Source organism: Bombyx mori, chromosome 15 (assembly GCF_030269925.1).
Source record: "Bombyx mori chromosome 15, ASM3026992v2".
NCBI classification, from domain to species: Eukaryota; Metazoa; Arthropoda; class Insecta; order Lepidoptera; family Bombycidae; genus Bombyx; species Bombyx mori.
In genome coordinates, this window is record NC_085121.1 from 13782108 (window position 1) to 13809054 (window position 26947).

A 26947-nucleotide genomic window follows, 5' to 3' on the forward strand; every position below is an offset into this window, starting at 1 on the left:
GCGTACGAGAGCATTATAAATTGTGAAATTAATAATTTTCCGATTTTGCGAATAAAATTGAAATTATTAAAAAACATTTTTTATGCCAATTCGATCTAAATATCCCTTCTAGCGTAAGTCATAAGAATCAAGTGGATACCCCCACTCTGAACAAATATTAATATATTTTATTATATATTTTTCTGCTTCTGCACTTGGACATTTTTGTCCACCTTGAGATTTTATTGTTCTTATTATAGGTCTGTGCAAAACCAACGAACTTATATTAAAATGCTTAGCTATTTCAACTAAAAGCTTATTCCCAATTTCATAGGCTTCTATTGCTGTTTTTAATATTAAGGGATCATATCTATACTAATATATAAATCTACAGTGGTTTTTACGGATGTTCCGTTATAACTACTGAACCATGCATTCGATTGACTTGAAACTTGGTATCTATGTAGGAAATACATGTACTTAATGTACAGGCTAATATTTATATGAGTGTTGGACTCCCTACACTAGTTGCGGGGGCGTTAATGATGAGAATCTTTGTGGGGTGAGAAATAATAATGTCAATTTTCAATGCCCAGCGAAGCGGACGGGTACAGCTAGTCTCTTATAAGGCTTTGCACTCTTTGATACACGCGAGGCATATATCTACAAATAGAAAACAATACGCAACTGATAATATAAATATTAGCTAAACAATAAAATAACACTGCATTAATAATTAAATAAAAGTTCTAGACAAAAACATCATGAATAAACCAGATTCTTACCAACACATTTTAAAAATATTGTTATAACTACACAAGCAACCTTACAAACCTGTGCCTATTTATATTAAGTCGCTCTCATTCAACTTATTCTTATCCCAATTGACTCCTTTTTCGTTGTTATTTATACCTAAGACGTCCCCGATATCCCCAAAAACAACAGATTTTTACATGTATTTTTATATTATCAAAAAACATTAAAACCAATAACAACGGAGACTTACTTTTAATATATATGATGGTTCAAACACTAAATAACGTTTATAAATAACAGTCATTTTCTATTATTATCAAATAAATAAAAGAGAGCAAAGTTTCTAGCACTAAAATAATTACCACCACAAGAAGTTAATTTTCTGCTATTAAACTACACAAAATGGAAGATTTTGCAACGAATATAAAACTAATATTGAGCGCCGAAAGATTTTCCTGGTTTTCCCCCATTCACCTCTCAATCTCTAATCACCCCGTTTTACGGTACCTACCTACATATTAAATTATCTGTTAAATGTCATGGCCTAAAGGTCTAGTTACCAGGCCATAAACTCAAAAAAAATATCTGATAAATGTCACCTATCAAATCTGATCAATAACAGTTGGATAAAAAATAAAATTTGTAAATAAAATAGTCTAACGAAAGTCTTGGTTTCGCTTCTATGCTGTAATTTATGGACATTTTGTAAGTGATTCAAAATGGATCTTGCCAAATCGTTATTCAGTTCAAGAGATCATGTTGGGTATGTCGGTCGTGAAGACCACGAACGTAAGATTAGTGCAGCGCTGAACGATGATGACCCTGAAGACGTGATCGACGCGATTAGAGGACTAAACATAGCTGATGAACTTCTTCCTGCGCCAGGAGGGCCATTTTCTGCTCTAACGCCTAGTATGGTGCCCCAAGACATAATGGCTAAACTAGCACAACCAGAATCCGAAGGACACGGAGGTGGACTACCAGACTACAGTTTCGACGAGTTTGGCTTTTGTATTGAAGAAGAAGATGGTCCGGAACAAAGCTCAAACAAATTATTAGCTAATGCATTTGTTGAAGATGATCAACATAGACTGCAATGGGAGTTTTACAGCAAAGAAATTAATTTTACCGAAGGCAGTGGTAAGCTTGAAAAATCAGATAAACTACAGAAAATGGTCAAAGATGGTGTACCACATTCACTTAGGCCTCAAGTCTGGATGCATTTATGTGGAGCTAACAAGAAACGAGCATCAACTGAAATAACATATCATGAAATTGTAAGGGCATCAAGTGATGATGGTTTGGTAACTAGCAAACAAATAGAAAAAGATTTAGTCCAAATTCTGCCTAATAATGTTTGTTTCTCACATCCAACTAGCACTGGTGTACCTCGGCTTAGACGCATCCTCAGAGCCTTAGCATGGCTCTATCCAGACATTGGATACTGTCAAGGGACAGGAATGATTGCAGCATCACTATTACTATTAATGGAAGAAGAAGAAGCATTCTGGATAATGTGTACAACAGTGGAAGATCTTTTACCAGCTTCTTATTATTCATCAACACTGATTGGAATCCAAGCAGATCAAAAAGTTTTAAGGAGTCTTATATCAAACTATTTACCAGGCATCGACCAGGTCCTTAATGCTCATGACATTGAACTATCTCTTATCACAATGCATTGGTTTCTAACTTTGTATGCTAATGTAGTCCATATGAAAATTTTATTAAGAATATGGGATTTATTTTTCTTTGATGGCTCTATTGTCTTATTTAAAGTAACATTAGCGATGTTGAAAATAAAAGAGAATAGATTCACAGAAATCTCCAACTCCGCCCAAATCTTCAATGCTCTCTCTGATATACCTGGGGAAATTGATGATGTTGAACTTCTAATAAAAACCATTGATGAGGTATGTGGTGATACTCTAAGTCCTGCATTAATAGAAACACACAGAAGAAGACACTTGGCGTACTTAATGGCAGATCAAGGTGCTCTTGTTGGAAATCCAAATGTTGTACCAAACTTGCCTAAGCAGCAATTGCAGAGGCGTCAAATAAAAAAGAGCAAGTCTGTAATACAAACTATTTTGTTTGGGGAAGATGGTAGTAATGAAGATGCTATTTCTAAGAATGTGAAGCAAACTGAAATACTAGTGGACTTGAGAGAAGCAATACTACAGGTTGCAAGGCACTTCCTAGCTTTAGAACCACAACTGACTTCAGAAGTTCAAATGACAGCTGATTACACCATGCAGAGTCATGCTGCTGATAGGGAAAGATACGTTAATGTTTCCAGAAGCAAGAGGCGAAGGGCAAAAGCTCTATTAGACTTTGAGAGAAGAGATGGTGATGAATTAGGATTCAGAAAAAATGATGTTATTGAAGTTATAAGTTCAAGAGATGAACACTGTTGGATTGGAGAACTAAACGGGTTGAGGGGCTGGTTTCCTGCTAGATTTGTCAAATTGCTCGATGAAAAGGGTGTAAAATATAGCAAGGCTGGTGATGATTCTGTCACGGAAAAAGCTGCACACTTAGTGAGAGGTGTATTAGCTCCAGCATTTAAAAGAGTTCTCTTGCACGGTATAAAGAGGCCAAGCTTTCTAGATGGACCATGTCATCCGTGGCTATTCATTGAAGAAGCCTCTTCTCGCGAAGTTGAAAAAGATTTTAATTCAGTTTACAGCCGCTTGGTTCTCTGTAAAACATATAGATTAGATGAAGATGGGAAGGTGTTGACTCCTGAAGAGTTATTATACAGATGTGTCCAAGCAATAAATTTATCACATGACAATGCTCATGCTCAGATGGATGTGAAATTGCGCACATTAATATGTATGGGCTTAAATGAAGAAGCACTACATCTGTGGCTTGAAGTGTTGTGTTCTTGTGTTGATGTCGTTCAAAAATGGTATCATCCATGGTCATTTATAAATTCCCCTGGATGGGTACAGATCAAATGTGAATTACGTATACTTTCTCAGTTTGGTTTCAATTTGAACCCCGATTGGGAGCTTCCATTGAAAAAAGATACACAAAATCAGCCACTGAAGGAAGGTGTAAGAGATATGCTTGTTAAACACCATTTATTCTCATGGGACTTGTGAACTACATGAATTTATTATAATACAATGAATGTTACGTAATGTATACATTCACACATAGTTTTTCCAGTCTTATTTTTTTTAACATGCAACAATTGTACATTTTCCGAAAGGTCCTTATGTCATAGTACCATCAATTTACGATAGATGGCGCAGTATCTACGTATTTTTGAGTGAACTACATAATCTACATACGTTTATCAAAATCCCATTGGTAACTGAAGTAGAGTGTGACTGGTTTCACTAGTAGTAATAAGTAAAATACTAATTAATAATAAGTTCGATGAGCCTAATTTATTATACAATTTAAAATTAATAAAAAAATAACTATTATGTATTCAGCTTCCATGGTAAATTAAATCATTTTCGGGTAAAACTAAGTAGCACAGTGTGACATTAACAAAGAAAACCTATACTGATCTCATAACATTATTTTTGTTATTTTACAGAGAGAGTAAAACTATTTTGTAAACTTAAAAATGTTTTTTTGTGTTCCGAAGCCAAAAAGCGAAAAAAACTAAACCTCATCAAACCAACGCTATCCGCATGTCCGTATTTCAGCCACATAAGGAGAATATTTGAGAACCTTACAGATTGTATGTTGGGACTGTTCTCGAAACCTATAGACAACAATATAAAACAAAGGGCGACTCCACTTGAGACTGATTTCATATATCTTTTAGAGACCAGTGACGATCCATCATTTTCTGCAATCGGGCTCAATATTTAAGAAAGATCACATATCCGTCGCAGCTTTAGGCGTCCGAGGAATTAGCAGCTTAGGATTCCTGATGTCTATGAGCGACGGCGCATGATAAGTCCATTAGTTGGGCTACATAACCCTCCAATCCCTATAGTCCCGCTTTTGCAGGTTAGCCGTCGCAGGTCCGTGGTTCGTGTGGAACGTTGACCTACAAGACGACCTGGGCCTCGAATCAATTCGGAAATACATGAAGTCAGTGTCGGAATTATACTTCGATAAGGCATCAATGCATGCAATGCATGATAATCACCTTATCGTTGCCGCCGCTGACTACTCCCCGAATCCTGAACACGCAGGAGCCAGGCCAGTCACCGTCGACGCCCTAGACACGTCCTTACGGATCCATCGGATTCAATAACCTTTGCATTAGATTCAGCTCAAACACTAGGAGCAGGCTTAGTTACCCCGTTGGCGTGCTTGTCGAACTCAACAAAGAAGTCGACGTGCAACCTAACCCATGCATCAGCCCGCTGAATTTCTCGCCGGATCTTCTCAGCGGGTCACGGTCATAGATACATTCGCGAAGCAGTTGCTCTTGATTTTCTAGGTCTCCTTCGGGGGCGCTCGGGCAGCTGTTAGCAAATCCCACCCCTCCTGGCTGAGCCTTTGCTCGCCCAACTGTCCTAGTGAAAGTGGAAAGGCCTCCGGGCCACCAGTAATCTTTCAATCATAAAAAAAATTGGGCCTTATTATGGGTTCATCTACCAACAATGGCCCAAAACGGTGGTTGCGATCAGAACGCGATTTGGCTGTGCCCCTGGCATCGCTGACTTCTTAGAGCCAGGGAAACCATTCATCAGATGAGCCGCATGCCTGTTAGTTTACAATGACAATAAAAGATAATTTATTTTCATCTTGACTAAATTCTATTCCACATCGAAAGAACAAATCATATTAAACTAACTATATAACTTATAGACCAGTCCAATTTAGATTGAAATACATTAAAACTTTATTAGGTAGGTATATCTTATGCGTATAAAAAACCGAGGGGCCTAAATCAAATATTAAGAAGTGTGTTAATGTTCTTAAAAAGCGAATAAAATTTATTTTAACTTTAGTAAAATGATAACGGTTTCAAATATCATTTTAAACTAGACAAAATAACGCAGATAAAGTATTTAAAAACTCGATACACGATATATAAGCCTATGAATTTTTAACCTACATAAATTCGCTGACCCTCTATATTTTGTCCCAACACAAAGCTTTCATAGAATCCGAATAAAGTGTACACGGTACAACTGGAAGAGATTGATTGCATGCTATTCGTTTTTTTTTTGTGTTATTCCAATAGTTTTATTAACTGCTACATACATAAGTTTTATAAATAGTTTTAATGATTAAAGAACTTGGACTTTTTGGCAGGAACGCGAGGAGTGAAGTTGTGTGTTTTTTTTTATTTTGTCTATTTAGTGTTTCTTCAAGTTTAAATGTGTCAGGCTGTATGTCGGAGATTCAGTTAGTTTATTACAATATGCCGATAACTTGGTTATTTAAATGTCTGACATGTCTTTTCCTTCGTTTTTTATTATTCATAAAGTGTAAATAATTTAAACGGCGAATTATAAAAATCTTATTACTTGACACATGCATAACCGTGTCGGAGCCAAAAAAAGAAGAACAATCCTGGTCATTAAAAATTAGGTATGTATTTAAAAAATGACATTGACAAAATGAAATTATGACATTGACAATGTGACAGTGACAGCTCAGAAAACTGCTAATTCGAACATAACCTCCTTTCCTGTTTCTCTTTGTTGTCAGAACTCAAACGTGCTTGTTCTCTCTTGAGCTAAGGCCTACGGCAACTTGCACGTTCAAAACTAAAAATGGTGTCAAAAGCTGAATTAGCATGTGTTTACTCTGCTCTCATCCTGGTTGATGATGATGTTGCCGTAACTGTAAGTAATCTTAATATTTGTAATTTTAATATTTTAAGGTTATTGAAGAATGTTTGTGTGACTAAATCCACGAACATCACACAAAATAGCTACAAAATCAGAACAACCAAGCATTTGTTTAGCATAGTAAACGTCTATTTTGTTAAAAATTCTGTATATTTTCCATTAATCTTAACTATTCATTTGGCGCCATATCTTTCGTATACTTACTTGTAGTTTTTTTTTCTAAAGTAAATATTTTTATGTTTTTGGAATCTAATGACAGTTTTATTGAAATAGGGTGAGAAAATTTCCACCATCTTGAAAGCGGCGGCTGTAGATGTAGAGCCATATTGGCCAGGTCTGTTCGCCAAAGCCTTGGAAGGCATCAATGTCCGTGACCTGATCACCAACATCGGCTCTGGAGTGGGTGCTGCTCCGGCCGCTGGTGGAGTGCCAGCCGCTGCTGCTGCAGCCGGCGCTCCGGCCGAGGAGAAGAAGGAAGAAAAGAAAGAGGAGGAACCCGAGGAGTCCGACGATGACATGGGCTTCGGTAAGCAATCCATACATATACATGCGATATTCAAAGTTTATTTTTGTTCAGATTTAAGTAGTAATTTATATTTTTATTTTTAAAGTTTTTTTTCCTGGGTAAAACATCTTTAATCTATTAAAACAAAAGTCTATAAAATGAATAACAGTTTCTAGTAAACAAATAAAAGGAGTACTTAATTAGAATGATTTGTTGAAAGATTATTCTAATAACAAAGACAAATTTTATCATAATATGTAAACTTCAATGATGTTTGATCATGTATTAGCTACTGAATCTTTTGATTGAAAATTTTTTACTGAGTATGTGGAGAATTGTTTAGGTCTTAATATTTGTAGTTAACATGTTCATCAATTTAATGTTATTTTCTGTTTCAGGTCTCTTTGACTAAGAAGCTTTATGAAGAAATAAAAATATTCCATTTTGTCTATTGTAAAGCTTTTATGTTATAAGAAACTGACTTTATTAAAATAAGTTAAATAAAACCATTGTCTTTTTCCCTTTTTCTATAATGGCATACGTTTACATGAATAGCAGTGTAGGACTAGTGTTGCCTATGAGCTTGCCTACACATTTAGTGAAATTAGCATAACCAGATTAGCCAATATATAGGTGATTGAACTGTAGAGATATTTGTAAGAAATAAAGAAATTTCATTTAATATTTAATTTAATAACATTACTACTATCATAGAATAAATTAGATTTTCAGCCCCACATAGCCCTCTGTACTCCTGAGAGTTTGTTGTAATCCGCTAGATGCCTCCAGACTATACGACTCATGCGCCATTCCTTTACTATACCTCTGGGTCTGAAATCAATTTCATATTAAACTTTTATTGCTCAGATTGGTGGACGAGCTCACAGGCCATCTGGTGTTAAGTGGTTACTGGAGCCCATAGACATCTACAATGTGAATGCAACACCCAGTTTGAGATATAAGTTCTAAGGTCTCAGTATAGTTACAATGGCTGTCCCACCCTTCAAACGGAAACACATTACTGCTTCACGGCAGAAATAGGCAGGGTGGTGGTACCTACCTGTGCAGACTCACAAGACGTACCACTAACTATCTTACATAATCAGTTAAGTCAGATGAAAGGAAAATTTTAAGTATATCTTGTAGGTATTTCAGTATTGAAGTAGTTACAGTTTAGTTTCAGAAACAGTTCAGTCAGACCCGCCACTGGTAGAACAATTGATAATTTTTTTCCTCTCGATACCAATAAATACTTAATAGATATATAGCATAGTTAATTTATATTTCAAATTATGTTGATTTCTAAATCCTCTGCATTTTTCTACAGCAAAATGTACATTGAGTACAAATGCAGGCATCTAGACAAAAGTGAATCATACCGTGAAGTGATAACACATCTGTTGTTAATTCTCATAGGTGTGGCATTCCATTCAAACTGATTGATTTGCTTGTCAGCTATCTCTCTGATTTCAACAGGGAGGATGTCATTTTTCCGCAATGCATTAACTCTGGTCCTTTCAAGAAAGTTCTCTGCACTCAATCTACGTCGCTTTACATCACGAATCATGAGCCAGTTAGCCCATTTATTCCGTACTTGTTGATACTGGAAGTAAGTAATCATATTACATTACAGAGTTCAAGGGATGGCAGATTAGAAGGAGCGATTTGAGGTTATAGCATCTATTCATTGACTTCGGATCTTAAATTGAATATTAAGAGGTTGGCATACAATTAGCCGGTAGTTCAGACGTCACCTTTAGACTACTCTGATAGCAATTAGTAGCATTTCGAATAGAATTTAGTTCTAGCAAGGAGTCTACTCCTGTGTAACTGAAGTCACTTAGAAGATCGTATTTTATTCTTAAAAAATTCAGGTCTTATAAAAATTAGTTTTTAAGATCTGTTACCATGAAACCCGAGGACAACTGTGATAATTCACAGAACTGGTACTAACTCATAAAACTAAGACTTGGGGGTTAACAAAGTAACATAACAGTCCTCGTTTGTTTAGTCTAAAAATATGTTAGATTTTAGTAAGCCTTTAACCTATTACTAACAGTAAACGTGAAACCTTACCCCGACTCCGGCTATTGATTGTGATTTTAGAATGAATTTTCCTAAAATTGAGATATTTAAGTTCATTATAGTATTTTCCTAGACTTTTCAATTTAATCTATTTCAGTGCTTGTATTTATCAAAAATAATGACATTACAAACAAGTGTTGCCAGCTGTACCACGTTTCTAGGCATTAGTTTAAAGTGAATGCCATTGAAATGATTAACTTCATTAATCGCTTAGTTATTGTACATAGTTCAGTGCTACTGCACTATTTCATAAATTTATTTAGTATTTATTATCTCCAAGGAAATCTTTATAGTCAATATGGTGGTGTTTACAGACAATAGGTATCGAAATAATTATAACATGATATGGGGCTCTCAATTAATTGATTGTGGATAATGATTGGTCAACTATACTTAAAAAGGTCAGAGGATTTAATATAAACAATAGTTTCTCTAGCTTGTAATCAAAAAGAAAGAAGAAAGCGAACCCGGTCATCAAGCTACCACTAGTGATTCTTGGTGGCTGTACCCTTATTTCGTATTAGTTTTTATTGCAACCAATAAAGAGAGCTTAAATTTTGTGATACGAACCATTATCATAGTCGGTTACTCTTGGCAGAGCGATCGTGATCATGTGGAATCCTTTATTATTAAAGGCTTGACAGCTGTTCTCCATAGTTCGCGAAGTGAGGCTTGCCACAAGCACTCGTTGAGTGAAGAAGCAATCATGCGTTAAATAATGGGATAGACATTAAAGCTAAACACAATTGAGACATTGACATCCTCTCTAGCCTGGCAGCATTTTCGTTGTGATAGCTATTCTCGACACGAGAACCTTCTCAACGTGGCCAACGGTAACTACATTCCCGATCCTGCGGACCGAATGGTAAACAGTTGACGTCGCTGTAAGCACGTCATTTCGGATCATAGATTATACACTTAATATACTTGAGATCGTCCCGATTCAATAACTGTGCTTTTAGGTACCTCAAGCACGCTATGCTGACATAGCCTCTCAAGGCTATCAGCTTAGGTAGGAAAGAAAAAAAAAGGGCCCTCCAGGTGTCATGGCCTTTGATTATATACACGTTGATGGCGTAAATAACAAAACATTTTTACTTTGTCATGAAATTTAAGTTCCATCGGGAACAATTAACAGAGATAGGTAGGTACTTAACAATTTTTTTGAAATATCAATATTTCATAAAAGAGAAACCATTAAGGAAAGAACTTCATCTCAAAGGGTTGGCATACAAAAACACTTACTAGCCAATGATGGTAGGTATTTATCATTTATTGGGTTTGAACGCATAATGGCGGTATACTCTAGATAACTTATATGGTTAAAAAAGGTTACTACCTAATCATTAGATGTAGGAAAGCTCACAGATGGAACAAGATTCGTTCACTGAATGTGATTTCTCATGCTCAAAAAATAGTATTCTCAGTAAATTATGTACCTACAATATTTAATTTCCGTTAATAAATTTCCAAATGAAAAATTAGTAAATGAATTTAATGCTAAATGAAATTCTTGGCTTAAGAAAAAATTAGGTCTTAGTTTATATAAAAAAGTAGAAAAGTGTTTAGAAAATAATTTGCTTAGTTAATGCATGCTGATATCCCTAATTTTGAATTAAAAGAAAAATATTGGTCATAAAATTTATTGTGTTAAATTAGTACAATCTCTGGGGTGGTCCCATCGTTGATTTCATATGCAATGATCGGACATTCTGCCAGTGTTTCTTGAGCAGTGACACAAGGAAGTTGATGGAAAGATGCACATTCTGAGCAAGCTCATCAGGAGTCATGTCCACATGGCCAACTGCTACAGAAAGACACAGCACCTGAAATAAAAAACCAATTAGCATGAATTTTTTTTAAATATTTTCTTCAGAACAGGTATGAGTACCATTGAAAAATAAGGGCCCTTCACAGATAACCAGATGCGTTTATAATTGTTTTTTAAATTAAATTACCTTCTTCATTTGGAACTTAATGGTTCCCTTGACTTCATCAATCTTCTGCGTCATGGACTCCTGGTGGGAGAGAAGACCAGGGAATTTACCAGCTTTGTTCAAACCGGGACCCAACAAACGGGGAATCTGCTTGATCAGTGACTCTGATGCCAGGAAAGCATCAAATCTAAATAAAAAAGAATAAATTAAACTAAACACATTCCTTACTTATCCTGTGGCGAATTTAACATAATGAGATTACTTAAATATTTCTAAAAGTATAATTGTTTATTAGGTTGAATTGAATTTGAGCATGCAACAATCTATATATATAAAAATGAATTGCTGTTTGTTAGTCTCACTAAAACTTGAGAAAGGTCGCACCGATTTGGCTAATTTTGGTCTTGAATTATTTGTGGAAGTCCAGAGAAGGTTTAAAAGGTAGATAAATATGAAAATGCTCGGAATCAGATAAAAATAACAATTTGGTTTTTGATTTGATATTCCCCATCGGGCGGATTCCTTTTGTTTGTTTTAAGTTTATTTTATACAAAAGCTTAGGTCTTTTATTTATTGATTTAGGCACTATGAAGTCTGTCGGGTCAGCTAGTTTGAAATATCAAAGTTCTCTACGTTTAGCAATTTTCGTTTTTGATAAAACAGAGCAAATAAAAAGGAAAATGGCATTCACATATGAGTCGTCTATTATCAAAGGTGGCAATCTGTGCATTTGGACAAAAAAAAAATATTGATATGTTAATACAGATTGATTTGAATATAATCGTCTCCTTCAAAGAATACGGTTCAAAACCTGCATTAAATAAAGGTTAATAATTAACCTGTTATTTATCTAAGATGTCGTTCAGAAGAGTTTTGTGACTGCCAATGGAATACAAAGTCAATAATTCGTTTTTCTGATTTACCAATAATTGTCCAAAAGTCACATTGCCGGCTTTGATAATAGTCGACTCATATATATTAAGATCGTTACAATTAACTGCTTAACAATAAATTTTTTATGATATATACAAAGAAACCAGACTACTTATAAAGCCCAAATTTGCAATTCAAGTAACAACAGTGATACTCACTTTTTGGCCAGTTTCTTGACAAGCTTTTTGTTCTTATTCAATTTTTTCAAAGCCTCAGCATCCATACATGGCACATTCAAGGTTTTAGCCTCGTCACAATGTTGCTGGTCTCCAAGAACGCAAACTTGCATTTTCGGCCGCGGTATGTATTTTAGCCTAAAAAGTATTAAATCATAAATATTGAAGTGAAATATTTTGTGCTTCAAAATATTTAAAATGCAGTCAGTATTTAGTTTCGTCAATATCAACAGATAATACATGCATTTTAAATCATCATTTGTGGTTTAGTGTAAGTTTAAAAAATGAATGAAGCATACCTCACCGTGTAGCTTCACATTTAATCCAAAATAATCGGTTGGCTTAAGCCACCTGCCCATTATTTAAAGACTCTGGGTCAAGTCCCGTCAGTATGCACCGACTCCCTGTACAGATTCATTCTGGTGGAATTTTAATAAAAAATAAATAACATTCCACTAAAATGCTCCTTTCAGGTAAACGTACTTTACAGTGCCGGAGAAACGCTTGTCCTTCTGTGGGTCATAGTTCTTCAGACCAATTTGAAGCTCTACAGTCTCCAAAAAGTTACGTTTCTTGTCCTTAGAGGATTGAAGAACGGCATTCACGCACTCGTAGAGCGTGTCACGAGACACTTTAGACCTGAAAATCGAAACGATTTGTGAAAGTTATGCTCTAGCACGGTCGTGGTGATAAAAAGTAACCTGATTTTTTTAAATTAAAATGACGCAATACCGAGACCAACAGGAATAGACGGTAGAAAATATCGCGGATTCATATAAATTATAAATTAATTCTGTATGATTTAAAAGATTACTAAAGATTTACTTACGACATTTTGTTTGTCAGAGAACCACCTATCACAACGCTTGGCAGTTGTAAAAGAAACAGTTCATGTCAGTCAGTCCATAGATTAAAGGATGACATTAGTTTTTTTTAAGGGATTTTACGACCTGGTAACTAAGACCTTTAAGTCAAGTATTTTTAATGAAAACTTTAAATGTGAAATTATATTACACCGGTCACTTACATGCGCACGAATACGCAAACCCGCAAGTGTAGGACGACATTTGCGAATGATTATGCAAAGTTTTCGCTGCATTCGTGGTTTTCCAAGCTGTGTCGGTTTTTTAACAGACATCAAAGCGCGCGAACCTCGAACCTTCGCGTAGTCTCCCACACATTCGCTAGCCCAGTTGCGCCGACGATTGCGAAGGTAACGGACGTATCGCCATTTTTATAGTTCGTGACGTCTACTGTGTAGCGTATCTTCATCAAAAGAAATCCCATAAAAACAGCATGGCTGTTAATGATGTCTGGGAAAGAATTCAAAACTCTTTTTCTTTTCAATGTTCTATTGACGAATTAAAAAGGAGGAGAAATTCGTGAGACATTCGTAAACAAGTGTAGGAGGAAGCGCAAACGGGTTCGCAAATTGAGTATGCGAACCCACTTGCACAGCCCCTAGGTTTGCGAATGAATGTTTGACGGCCCTTCACATGCGCGCAAACATTCGTACAATGTACGAATATTTGCGCGCATGTCAGTGGCCGGCATTATGAAACGAAATGAGATGATATGAGATGAAATATAATCTCAGTAAAATGGTGGTCATTTACTGAGACTTTATCAGTGGACTTTTCGGAGGATCCCGAGAAGTTACGTTCAGCGGCTTTGTTTCATTTTTCCACATATGTGCACTTTTACAGACACTAAACAGTTACCATCATTATTGCCCATTTAAAAAACTTGAAGAAACACTAAATAGACCAAATAAAACAAATCACACAACTTCACTCCTCACGTTCCCGCCAAAAATTCCGGATGATATTAAGTTGTACAACTTGATATAGAGTAAAATAAAATGAAACTAGGAGTATATACTACATAATATGATAAAATTTAAATTTACTAAGTCCTCCAAAACAAACCTAACCACAGTATCGTGGCGCACTTTTAGAATGAATCGGCCATACATTCACTGGTGATAGGACCTCTGCGAGTCCACGCGGGTAGGTACCACCACCCTGTCTATTTCTGCCGTGAAGCAGTAATGCGTTTCGGTTTGAACGGCGGGGCAGCCGTTGTCACTATACTGAGACCTTAGAACTTATATCTCAAACTGGGTGGCGCATTTACATTGTAGATGTCTATGGGCTCCAGAAACCACTTAACACCAGGTGGGCTGTCAGCTCGTCCATTCATCTAAGCATTAAAAAAAGAAAAAAAAATACTCGCACCGCTATAGTTAATTGTAAAATATGCAAATAAATGACCTCGACAATTTTCTTATGCAATTGAAATGATTAGGCGATTGAAAAATCTTATTCCGACGCCGCGCCGGGACGCTTACTTCACTCGGATCAGTTATGTGGTTACAATGATTCGGTCAGAACGATCTAAATTAAAACCAATGATGCGATTTAACAAAAATAAAGATTGAAAAGAAGCGTTATTATTTTATTTATATCGGCAATGCGTTAGTGCAGGTGTCAACTCAGGAGCGCACGTCTTCAAAACCATTGCGGGGATCCCGAAGCTTCCGATCATATTTTGTGTAATGCAGAGCTCAAGCGAGGATCTATCATACGGCAAGACTAAGTATGTGATACGATATATGTATTCGTAGGCAGCCTAACGCCTGCTAAGCTAAGCTTATGCTAGCGCCTAAAGAAGTTTCACTTCAATAAATGGTATTGCAGTGAAAAGATTAAGGCGTTATTTTTAATGGATGATATACCATTTATTGGCGAATGGCGCAAGATAATGCAGGAGAAAGTTATTAGAGGAGGCCACGACCCTCAGCACTGAGGATTATCGACGCAAGGAGGAGGATACCATTTATTATGATACTTATTAGGGTGTATATTTCATCAGTATCAGCTCAGCAAAATAAATGGTATGTATTTCATTATTTTGTCTCGAACCCTACTTATCACTGCCACTTGGCTTTTAGCGGTTTTAGTGGGTCCATTTGGTTTTCAACATTTTTGTGCGAATATAAATTTGAAATGAAAACGATGACAATTTCAATTTTAAAATAGCGAAGCATATTTATTATTTTTTCGAACTTTATCTAGTATTAATGTGTTCGGTGAAGCTGGTTGTGGGTATCTTTTTTCTAATTTATACCACGAAGCATTCGTCACTTCTGCATCTTGCATCCACCACCCATACTGGAAAGTGTATTAAACAATATAAAATATAAAAATTTACCTTTTTGATAAAGAACAAATGTTGATCTATTTTTAGTTCCAGTGGAAATTTTCTAAATCAACGCTTAATATGAAATTAAAAAGAGTGTAATGTTCATTTCCTCTCGATTTCAAGGGATTTTATTTATGGAGGTGTCTTATCGTATATTAAACTATATTTACGTAATTTGAAGTAAATTTTTGTCAAGACGAAAGATACGTACCTATCTAAATTATTACTATTTGTAAATAAGAAATGATTACCTCTATAGAAGTAGTTATGGGTATTCTGTACATATCAGAAGGGCCAACTGGTTTAATCACACCTTTCCTTTTCATTTTTTTAAATATCTCAATCGATCCTAATGCAAATCCATTCACTCTCCCAATGTAGCAGTCAATGAATCTAATAGTATTAACATCAGGTCTCTGGATCTATACACGTTAAGAATCATTAATGTTAGTCAAACATTCATTCATCAGAAAATACGGATGCAATCGGGCTATCTCGTATTAATTTTATTGATGGTATAATGCTGTTAGCTCGGACTGTTGAGTTTATACCGTCATTCCACTTTTTAACGCTAAAAGAGCCCCTGTTCCAGTCTGTCACAATCCTAACACTACAAGTGTTGATGATATAGCTATTGGAAAATACGACCAAAAAAGATAGGATAACCATATTGTAATAATGTTATTAGTCATGAAAAGCCGGACTTAATCCTATTTAAAACTTAAGAGTACAAAGAAATTTGCTTTGAGAAAATGAGAGTATGGAGTGTGGAGCACAAACCGTGGATCTAAAGTATCCGTTAAAAAGTCATAAACTAAGATGGCGCCACAATACCACAGTTGAATTTAAAGTTGAAACAGTAGTAAAACAAATTATTTCACACCTAAGTATAATATAGTATAGTAAATAAAATATAAATAAATATATAGTAAATAAAATTTGCACACTTAAATATAATAATTGACAAACATCTGTTAGTGTATATGGGGCTAATAGAAGCAGCATAGATTTGCTGACCATACCAATTCCAAAAGTTCACAATCTTCCGATTTCAGAGCAAGGCTAATAATTTTCTTCAACCCTGTTTGAAGACTGTTTTTATTTTGGAAGCCAAGAAATTGCTTTTTAGTCGCTAATTATTTTAGATTGATTATTAAGATTTTAGTACCTATTTAATTACATACCGTTTTGGGAAGTAAGGATTTTTGTTCAATTATTTTCATTAAATTTACACAATCTTGTTTTGTCATTGGCTCCTTATATATTTCCCGTAAGCACTCTTTTATATAATTTTGAGGCCCATGTGAAGTGATTCCGAAAAATTCCATTATTTTCTGTGTCAAAAACAGAAATACAAAGTTAGTGTTAAAATAATAATATGACGTTATAGAATAAAAAATTGTTTTGTTAAATTTAGCAAAGAGAATAAAGTTGCATAGATTAAACTCTATTTTATAACAAATCCCATCAGTAAAACAATAGTAAAATAATAGTGTTATACTCACAGCTTTACAATCCTTAAAGTTACAAAACGAATGTACTTGCATAGTGTGTGTGTGTGTAACATCGGTGTTCTGGCGCTGACGAGGCGGAGGGCGGTGTGGATCGCGGCCCCCGATCGCGCTTAATTTGCGCATTCAAGCGCTGAAGGCAAACGCAAACATCGTTTTTTATGTTAATTAGAATGGTACATACTTAATCTATGTACGGACGTGATTGTTCATACGAGTGCGAATACGTTAAAAAAATTAATTTAAAAATAGAAACCTGAAAACATTCGTTCGCAAGTACATTCGATTCGTAACAGCATGCATTGCAAAACTGTGTCTGTACTGAGGAAAACTTTCCACCATTGACAGCAGTTAGATCACTTAGATCAATACCTATTAAAAAGCATCGTTGATAACATTGATTCGAACACTGACACAGTCGTATCCCTCGATAGAAATGTACAGGGTGTCTTATTCTTTAGGCCCCGATGACGACTTCGAAGACCCGGCGAGAAACGCAGAGAACTTATTTATGGTTTAGATTTTGCGTCTAATAAGTGTGTTAGTGGATCGGGTGGATCCGTTAGCTCGTGTCTAAGGTGTCGATGGCAATTGGTTCCGGTGACGGTGATTAAAAGCCGGGGAGTAGTAAACGCCAGCCATAATGATATCTTGACACATCGCCATAACGAAGTATCGTACCGAAGCTGATTTCAGATGTTTTTTGATGCATTCAAGCCCCATATCGTCATAAACCGAACTGCCCATCACTAGTTGTTGCGTTTGGAAATACAAACAAAACGGTAAGGGGCAGTGTCCTTGGAAGCATCTTTGAAAGCGCTACACTCGTGGCGCTTGGGTTCGGTGCTCTTTGCAGTAACACCTTAACGGTTCCCCTATGTCGACATTTGGACAGTAATACACGAGCCGCCGCTTGCTAATGGCAGTATAGTTCAATGACGACCGTCATATATATTAACTCGTACTGCGAGCACGAGTTTTTTTTTTATAGCCTTTATAGGCACACAAACATAACGCCTACCTGATGGTGAGTGGCTACGATCGCTCATGGACGCCAAGAGCAGAGCCAAGCCGCTGTCTACCACTAAAGTATTACACAAAACGCGAAAGACATCAGTTTCAGTCCCACAACCGCGCCACTCTGCCCCGCGCCAAAAAATAAAAGACGCGTTTAATGCCGGTACTTCGGCAAATCTTAGGAGGCGCTGGGCGATTGTCGGGCCATATATGCAAGAAAGGGAAAAGCAAATAGTACGTCCAAGTGTTTTAACGGAACCTGGTGGTGGGACCTAAAATATTACTGGTGGTAGACACCTATTTCTGCCTTGAAGCTGTGATGCGTTTCGGTTTGAAGGGCGGGGCAGCCGCTGTAACTATACTGAAACCTTAGAACTCATATCTCAACGTAGGTGGCGCATTTACGTTGTAGATGTCTATGGGCTCTAGTAACCACTTAACACCAGGTAAGTCCGTCCAACCCAACTGAGCAATAAAATTTAAAAAATATGTCTATGGGCTCCAGTAACCAATTAACACCAGGTGGGCTGTAAGCTCATCCACCCATCTGAGCAATAAAAAAAAAAAAATTATTCATTAGGAATATCTAACATAGATGTCTGAACATAATCAGTTATAACATTTTCCTATACAGATGCTAGTTATACTTCATGAAATACGTACCTACCTTAAGAAAACTTGTTTTCTTAAGCAACAGGCAACAGGGTCCATAATAATTCAAGTAACAATATTGAAACTATTATACATACTACCACATTTAATTCTTGAAAAGTTACATTTGTATTTAATTAAATAAAAGTTAAAAATGTATATATACTTGATAATTTTCAAGATCTGCTAATACTGCATTGATCCCTAATTTCATTATGCACTTTTAAAGACAACAAAATATATTTCATTTAACATATCATATTTTTTGTAAATATCTTAAAATTATAAAGTTTCTTCTATATCATTCTTTACATTCTTATAACAATAATTTCAGTCTCTTAACATCTCAATGTCATTGCTTACTAGTTGACTGATTAGTTTCTTTGGAAACTGTATAAGTTGGCTTCCCATCAGAACTCCACTGAGTGCATTTCAATTTCTTAAATGCAAAGGCCATGTATATTGCTAAAAAAGAAAGAATTTTTTTTTTTTAATTATGAGTTTTTTGCGTACAAAAGCATTCACAATAATTTATCAAAATTGCTGTAAATTGTTTAATTAAAAAGGTTTCTATATTAAGTTGCAAATAATTATCATAGCAATGCTTCCTACCGGTTTAGTGGGCTAAGTGTCCTTTAGCACCAAAGTCATTTGTGACCACGAGTTAAGCATTTATTTCATTAAAAAAATTGGCATCTATTTGCCTGATTGAACACTGGAACAATTACATGTCATAATACAAGCACACCTGGTGACTCATATTTAAGGCTGTGATGACTTATACTTAATTAACTTAAAGTTTTATTCATGAGTATACTCACTAGCAACCTCCCATTCACATATACTCATGGTGCCGATACAATTTTGGTCAGCCTTATACTCTTTACTGTCCCAGTATTTTTTTGCGTGCTCATATTCAGACTCTTCACCCATAAGGGTTTTACCATTTGGCGCTGGATAAGTCTCAAAACACATTATCCTTTGAAACAGCTGTTTGTGATTTTCCCAGTGGTCCTTATAAAAATGATCAAAGCCTGCTTTATAAACTAATTCCAAGCCATATTCTGAAGCTAATTTCTTAAACAGCTCAAAGTTGACTAAGAACTCCGGACAGTCTACCACACCTTCCAAGTGAAAGTCATATTTCGCTCCAAAAAGCGGATAGCCATCTTTGGGATCAAACAGTAGTTTTATATTGTAAATCCTGTTACCAAATGCGTAATCTTGGGTCTTCTGTGCCCTTGAAACAATCTCGTTAGCATTCGGAATTGTGCCAAAAAAATAGCCCCCAGGCTTTAGACATTCAGAAATGTTGGTCAACATTCTTCTTGCTTGTGGTAAGCTTTCAAAACTATAATGTAATCCAAATTGACAGCTAACTATATCAAAACTGATTGATGGATCTTTGTATTTATCTCTAAGTGTGTCTTTTGTACAATCCGTAGCAATGAATTCGGCTGAAAAGAGCCGACCGCATCTCCTACGAAGTTCTTCGTAACGAGTTTCGCATTGCTGAACGGAAACCTCAGCTATGTCAGCGAAAATTGCATGTTCCGGCCGAACTTTTTGCCATTTACTTAGATCTCCACCTTTTCCACAGCAGATGTCTAAAATACGGAGCGGACGGCCGTAGTCTTTTTCGCGTATTTTATCTGTGAATTCTTGGATTAGAACACTTTTCACCCAGTTGTTGAAATTCCTTAAGTGAAATATTGGGGAATTGTATCGTTCTTTTAGACCTTTTTCTTCCAGATGGTTGTAGTGTGCTGCTACAACGCTGCTATGTTTTTTGGGAGGAGGTTCATGATTTGAATTATTGGCATTGATTTTGTTTTCATCGACATTTTCAGTTTGTTTTTGTAGCGAAAGTTCGGAATCTCCCAATTCTGACATTTCTTCAAATTCGTCTTGTTACTTTTGGAAAAATAATATTTTAATTGAATTAATCGAAAACTTACAACATATTTACTTTTAAGTGGTTACACAGTACAAATATTTAAAATGGTTTATTGCGTGAAATAAAGAATAATTAAGAGAATTTAATAGATCGCGATTTTCTTACCTTTACTTGGTATACATCACACATTACACAGATTACTTTTTTTAAAGGATTTTATGACCTCGTAACTAGGACCTTTAAGTCATGTCTTATTTTAATTTATATTCTTATTTTTATGAAAAATGATAATTTGGAGTGAAATGAAATGAAATGAAGATGATTAATTTGAGACATTAATCGTCGCATTAATTAACGCATCCATCATTTACGGTGTGGTCTTAATTATTTAATCCTATTCCAGCTTTTTATTTCGTATCTACTTGGTGTTCTACTATCGAATGTGATGGGTCGTGAACTCTTTCATTAATTTTTTTTAGATAATAGACATGATTTCAGCCTTCGTTACAAAATATTTGCAAATGGCTATATAAAATAGGTACTATTTGCCTATTTAACATTTAATTCAAACAAAAAAACTCGGTACGTAAAATGGGGTGATTAGGGATCGAGAGGTGAATGGGGAAAAGAACAGGAAAATCTTTCGACGCGCAATACTAGTTTCTTAATCGCTGTTAAATCTTCCATTTTTTTGTAATAGTAGAATGTTGAAAGTTCGCAAAACAACCCTGAATATGCATGATAATAGCTGCTAACTTATAAAAAATTGCGTTTCAAATTAACTTCTTGTGGTGGTAATTATTTTAGTGCTAGAAACTTTGCTCTCTTTTATTTATTTGATAATAATAGAAGACGACTGTGATTTATAAACGTAATTTAGTGTTTGAACCACCACATATATTAAAGGTAAGCCTCAGTGGTTATTGGTTTTAATGTATTTGATAAAATGAAAATACATGTAAAAATCTGTTGTGTTGGGGATATTGGGGACGTCTAAGGTACAAATAACAATGAAAAAGGGGTCAATTGGGATGAGAATAAGTGAAATGGAAACGGCCTAAGTATAAATAGGTGCAGGTTTGTAGGGTTTTCTATGTAGTTATAACAATATTTTTTAAATTTGTTCGTAAGAATCTGGTTCATTCATGATCTTTTTGTCTAGAACTTTTATTCAAAATTATCAATGCAATGTTATTTTATTGTTTGGCAAATATTTATATTAACAGTTACGTGTTGTTTTCTATTTTTAGATATGCCTCGCGTGTACGTATCAAAGAGTGCAAATGCTTATAAGAGATATGATCCCTTAATATTAAAAATAGTAATAGAAGCCTATGAAATTAGGAATAAGTCTTTAGTTGAAATAGCTATGCAATTTAACATAAGTAAGTCGGTTTTGCACAGACATGTAACAAGAACAATGAAATTTCAAGGTGGACAAAAATGTCTAAGTAATATATAATAAAATATATTAATATTTGTTCAGAGTGGGGGTATCCACCTGATTAATCCATGGAATAACGGACACACCTAATCTCTTAACCCAGATAAAAATATCAGCCCCTAAGTACTTACTAAGAACGAGGGAATATAAACCGCTTATAAGAAAGCCCACTCGTTTGAATTTAGGTGCTTACTCTCCCATATACAGAATCGTTTGGGACTATAATAATGTCCACGGTAGCGCAGTCTCCGTCAATGTTCATTCGGAGCAGTGGCGTACCTAAGGGGGGGCGGTGGGTGCGGTCCGCACCGGGCGGCACTTACCCTGGGGCGGCATTTTAGCGTTTACTTTTAGTTGTATAAAGCAATTTATTCATTTCATATTTATTTTCTTTCTTGAATAATAAATGATTATTATGATTATTATAAGTTTAATATTTGATTTATATAAATTATGATTAACTATATGATTTCGAATATTATTCATCGGTGTATATAAATGCATATAAGTGTAAATTTTGAATTCTAATTCAAGAACAAGGTAATAATTTGATTTTATTGTATTCATTAAAATTCTTTGAATTCGTAAAAGTATCTTTTCGATTTTGTTCGGCAATTTTTCCTAACTAAAATTTTTTAATATCAGTTTATAAATGTCATTTCTTTTGAAAAGTTTATATGATTACTTTGAAGAAATATATCAATATTTTTTTATTCATCGATTTTTCTTTTGAAAAACAGGGCCGGCGGAAGGCGGTCTGCTAGGTCTGCAAAGCATTAGGGCTCCGGCATAAGAACTATCTTTTTCAAACAACAAAATCTAAACGAGACAAAACAAAACTGATGAAGTTACAATTTCAGAACTCGCAAATAGATAAATATTCTCAGTCAGTTTTGAAGAATTTGAATTTGGATTGATAAATTGCTTATAAACCATTTTATTTAGCGATATATAGCGATTCAATCTTTTAACAGTGAAGAGTGAAACAAATTATTAGGGTGCAAGTGCATTTGGAGAATTTATAATTGTTAAGCATATTGTATTACGTATTGTAGATATAAATGTTATTCAGCGAAGTAAAATGACTTTGCCGTTTTCTATACATAATATACTATTTATTTCGACAAGTTATATTTTTATTATATATCCCTAAGATGAAACGAGTAAAAGAAAGCGGTGCGTCATTTAGAAATAAAAGAAAGAAAAGGGAGGAAATACAGATTAAAAACACTGGAGCACTACTCAAATACATCTCTCATAAGCCAACTTCTAGTTCTTTTAGTATTGTTGCCTCAAATACGGGTGAAGAAGCAGCGCTCGAAGGCGAAAAAACATTATCCAATGTTGTTCAAGAGGAAAGACCTGCTTCACACACTGGCGAAGAAGTAGAAAGTTTATCAAGTCCTGATGAAGGATCTGCTGCACAAATTATTCTGTCTGTTTCTATGAAAGATATTGGAATATGGCCTAACAAAATTGATGACAATACAAGAGTATTTCTGGTACTTCAAGGTCCCTTTTTAATTCAAAATTTAGACGCTGACTTCAGCGAAGGAATAAAACGTTCTAATAATACAAGCAAAGCCAAAGGTGAAACAAGAAAACTGAGTCGGGACTGGTTTTTTCAAATTTTACCTAATGGCGAAAAGCTCTTAAGATCGTGGATGGTATATTCACCATCGAAGAAAAGTATGTATTTATTGTTTCTGCTGCAAACTGTTTGATAATCTTTGTCAAGCAGGTTTTAATACGGAAAATTGTTTTAAGAAATGGTGGAAACTTAATCCTAAAATTAGTCAACATGAGGTTAGTCCTCATGTTGATGAATTAGAAATAAGACTTGGAAGTGGAGCAACTATTGACAAACTACAACAACAGAAATAAAAAAAATGGAAGGAAATTCTAACAAGAATACTTGATATAATTAGATTCTTAGCAAAACAAAATTTGACATTTCGAGGACAAAGATGAAAGTGTTCATCAGGAAAACTTCGATTTACTGGAAAATAGAGGAAATTTTCTCGAGGTTGTTGACTTATTGGCTAAATACGACCCAGTATTACGAGAACATGTAATAAAAATTAATATGGGTAATAAATATAGTCTCTTTTATTTGTGGCCGAAGATTCAGAACGAATTCATAGAGCTATTGGGAGGCGCAGTCAGAAAAACAATTATGGATCAAATAAAGCAGGCTAAATACTTTTGTATTATATTTGATAGCACTCCTGACATTTCACACAAAGATCAAACCAGTCAAATTATTAGATACTAGCGACCCGCCCTCGCTTCGCTTCGGAAACATTAAAACAAACATGAAACCAAAAAAATAAAATTAAAAAAAATTAAAAAAAAAAGTAGCCTATGTTCATCAGGGACAATGTCGGCTTCTAATGGAAAAAGAATTTTTCAAATCGGTCCAGTAGTTTCGGAGCCTATTCGAAACAAACAAACAAACAAATCTTTCCTCTTTATAATATTAGTATAGATATAGATGTAGTTATTGAAGGTAGCGAAGTAATGCCGAGTTTACATTACGAAATTAGTGGCATGCATGTTGAGCTCAGTTTCACGAAAGTAGTTTCGATATACGCGAAAGTAATTTCGTTAAAAAATTTGTGTCGCGAAATCCACAGTATCGCAGTAACCATGGCCCCGTTAGCATCAAAGCTATAATTTGCTATATTCAATGTAGCTAAAGAAATGCTTATATACCTATAAACTTAAAAAAAGACTATCAAGAAAATAAAAGTTGGTAGATTCGAGGATGGTCAACAAGAAGGCATTTAGGTGCAATGAAGTTAGTCTCTGAATTAGCAGATGAAGATCCTGAGAGTTATAAAAACTCTTTTCGAATGAGTGAAGATAATTTTGATTTTTTACTATAGGTGTTTCGGGACCCTTGTCATTGATATTCATTAATAAGATCTATATTTTTTTCTGAAATTAATGCATGCATTACGAAAGTATTAAATTACACGTGAAACTGTTAGTAAAACTAATGTCACGAAATTAATTTCACGCCACTAATTTCGTAATGTAAATTCGGCTTTAAAGTTGTAGAATCGTTTATTGACTTTGTAGAAACTAAAGGAAAAACTGCTGTTGAAATCACAGATATGATTTTAACGAAATTAGAAAATGACGGTTTGGATATAAAAAATTGCAGAGGACAGGCTTACGATAATGCTGCCGTCATGGCAGGAAAACACAGCGGTGTTCAAACTCGCATTAAAGAAATAAATCCAAATGCAGAATTTGTAGCATGTACAAATCATTCCTTAAACCTGGCATGTTTGCACGCAGCTTCTACAGCTATCAATTCCATCACATTTTTTGGAACTATCGAACAGTTGTTTTCGTTGTTTTCTTCTTCCACTCATAGATGGAATGTTTTACTTTCGGTCACTGGTCAAAGTGTTAAACGTAGTGTAGAAACTCACTGGAGCGCTAGAGCTGCCGCGGTAACTATAGTAAAAAAACATTTTTTTTACATTTTAAGCGCTTTGGAAAAATTGACATCTGAAGAAGAAAATAGTAAAACGCGATCAGATGCTGGAGTATTACTCAATTCTATGCAATCTTTTTCTTTTCTATGTTACCTTCATTTATGGGAATCCGTTCTTTTGGAAATTAATGACGCTCAAAAATACCTGCAAATAAAGGGGTTAAATGTCCACCAATGCCATATAAAACTAAATTCTTTGCAAACACATTTAATGGAACAAAGAGAGACGCTAGTACAAAACGCTGTTATAGCTGCCAAAATAATTTGTGAAGAGATGGAAACATCAACTGAGCGTCGAGTTAGAAGGAGAAAAAATATGAGTGGGGAAAATTCGCAAGACATTTTTTTATTTTTTTTTTATTTACTAACAGTCACGCCACGTTAACTGGTCCCGTGATAAGTTCGTAAAGAACTTGTGTTACAGGTACCAGATAACGGATATAAATGTAAGATTTTTATTATACACATACATATATTTAATATACATCCATAACCCTGGAAAAGACATTTATATTTATCATACAAATATCTTCCCTTGGCGGGATTCGAACCCGCGACCCGCTTGTGTAGTGACCATGTCACTTACCACTACACCAGACGGCCGTTATATAGACATGGGGCTATCCTTAGAAGAAGAAGTACGAAGAGAAATGTTTTCATATATGGGCAGAATTATAAAGGAAATAAAAGAACGCTTCGATCAATTGCATGGTCTTGTAAGAAAATATTCGTGTTTATTACCGTGTAACCTACTAAATGAAGAATTTGAATGTCAAATAAATGATTTGATCGACATTGATAAAGAACAGTTCCATATTGAAAGAAAAATGATCCAGGTTTTTATGGTTGTATCTACACTAAAAGAAGAGGTAAAACATTGAAAAACGGGGAGAAGGGCCCTCTTGACCTGCTAAAATTTATTCAGCAGTATAGGTTGGAAAATTCTGTTCCCAACATTGTAATTTTGTTAAGATTTTTTTTAACAATTTCAATCAGTGTCGCTAGTTGCGAAAGAAGCTTCTCAAAATTGAAGTTGATAAAAAATTTTCTTCGTTCTACAATGAGTCAATCAAGACTACAAAATCTTGCAATATTGTCAATAGAACAAGAAATTACAAATAATATAAATTTTGAGAGCATTATACACGATTTTTCTAGTATGAAAGCTAGAACAGTAGATAATATATAAATATGTTTACGAGTGCATACAAATAAGTCTAAAAAAATTTACTCTGTGTATTAATTAATATTGATTAAATAACTTAATAATTTATTTATGTATTAATTTATAAAAACCACTATTTGATTGACTTATAATAGAAAGGGCGGCAGACTGGAGATCGCCCCGGGCGGCAAAAGTTCTAGGTACGCCACTGATTCGGAGTTGTCCGATTGCGCTGAACTAACTTTAAGTGATGAAATAGATGTTTTTTCTAATTGCCTCACAACTTACAGGAAAAATCTGTCGCGGATAATTTCCCAAGTAAATATAAATTAATCATAAGTAATTAAATGTAATCAAGTTTTAGTTATATATTTTATATTTTTATTGTCAATGCACTGC

General features: G+C 34.9%; 7 protein-coding genes across 9 annotated transcripts; 3 read left to right on the forward strand and 4 right to left on the reverse strand.

Annotated features, from left to right (window-relative positions):
- Positions 1-1320: 1320 nt before the first annotated feature.
- Positions 1321-4322, forward strand: LOC119629575 (small G protein signaling modulator 3 homolog). Its single transcript, XM_038015795.2, has one exon. The coding sequence runs from the start codon at positions 1455-1457 to the stop codon at positions 3843-3845; it is 2391 nt and encodes a 796-aa protein (XP_037871723.1). The 5' UTR covers positions 1321-1454; the 3' UTR covers positions 3846-4322.
- Positions 4323-6287: 1965 nt separating this feature from the next.
- On the forward strand, positions 6288-7526 carry RpP1 (ribosomal protein P1). Of its 2 annotated transcripts, NM_001098280.1 has the most exon segments (3): positions 6357-6509; positions 6789-7041; positions 7419-7526. In NM_001098280.1, coding segments are annotated over 3 exon segments (339 nt in total). In that variant the 5' UTR covers positions 6357-6437; the 3' UTR covers positions 7433-7526.
- Positions 7527-7681: 155 nt separating this feature from the next.
- mRpS14 (mitochondrial 28S ribosomal protein S14) lies at positions 7682-9202 on the reverse strand. The gene is given in 3 exon segments (NM_001099798.1): positions 7682-7851; positions 8400-8623; positions 9097-9202. Coding segments are annotated over 3 exon segments (393 nt in total). The 5' UTR covers positions 9163-9202; the 3' UTR covers positions 7682-7748.
- Positions 9203-10734: 1532 nt separating this feature from the next.
- Positions 10735-13035, reverse strand: RpL10A (ribosomal protein L10A). Its single transcript, NM_001043682.2, is given in 5 exon segments — positions 10735-10931; positions 11064-11229; positions 12134-12289; positions 12635-12790; positions 12981-13035. Coding segments are annotated over 5 exon segments (654 nt in total). The 5' UTR covers positions 12986-13035; the 3' UTR covers positions 10735-10760.
- A 2140-nt stretch (positions 13036-15175) lies between these two features.
- LOC101745458 (uncharacterized) lies at positions 15176-16767 on the reverse strand. Its single transcript, XM_004922963.5, has 3 exons — positions 16540-16767; positions 15607-15777; positions 15176-15324 (listed from the first exon to the last, which is right to left on the reverse strand). The coding sequence occupies exons 1-3, from the start codon at positions 16681-16683 to the stop codon at positions 15184-15186; spliced, it is 456 nt and encodes a 151-aa protein (XP_004923020.1). The 5' UTR covers positions 16684-16767; the 3' UTR covers positions 15176-15183.
- A 1846-nt stretch (positions 16768-18613) lies between these two features.
- On the reverse strand, positions 18614-20679 carry LOC101745600 (mRNA cap guanine-N7 methyltransferase). Of its 2 annotated transcripts, XM_004922965.5 has the most exons (3): positions 20597-20679; positions 19356-20448; positions 18614-18999 (listed from the first exon to the last, which is right to left on the reverse strand). In XM_004922965.5, exons 2-3 carry the CDS (start codon positions 20425-20427, stop codon positions 18887-18889), a joined length of 1185 nt encoding a protein of 394 aa, XP_004923022.1. In that variant the 5' UTR covers positions 20428-20448; positions 20597-20679; the 3' UTR covers positions 18614-18886. The 2 variants fall into 2 exon arrangements, with proteins under 2 accessions (XP_004923022.1, XP_004923021.1); XM_004922964.5 differs by having other exon boundaries at positions 19356-20648.
- Positions 20680-23029: 2350 nt separating this feature from the next.
- Positions 23030-23759, forward strand: LOC134200265 (uncharacterized). Its single transcript, XM_062672811.1, has 2 exons — positions 23030-23542; positions 23643-23759. Exons 1-2 carry the CDS (start codon positions 23030-23032, stop codon positions 23757-23759), a joined length of 630 nt encoding a protein of 209 aa, XP_062528795.1.
- Positions 23760-26947: the final 3188 nt, after the last annotated feature.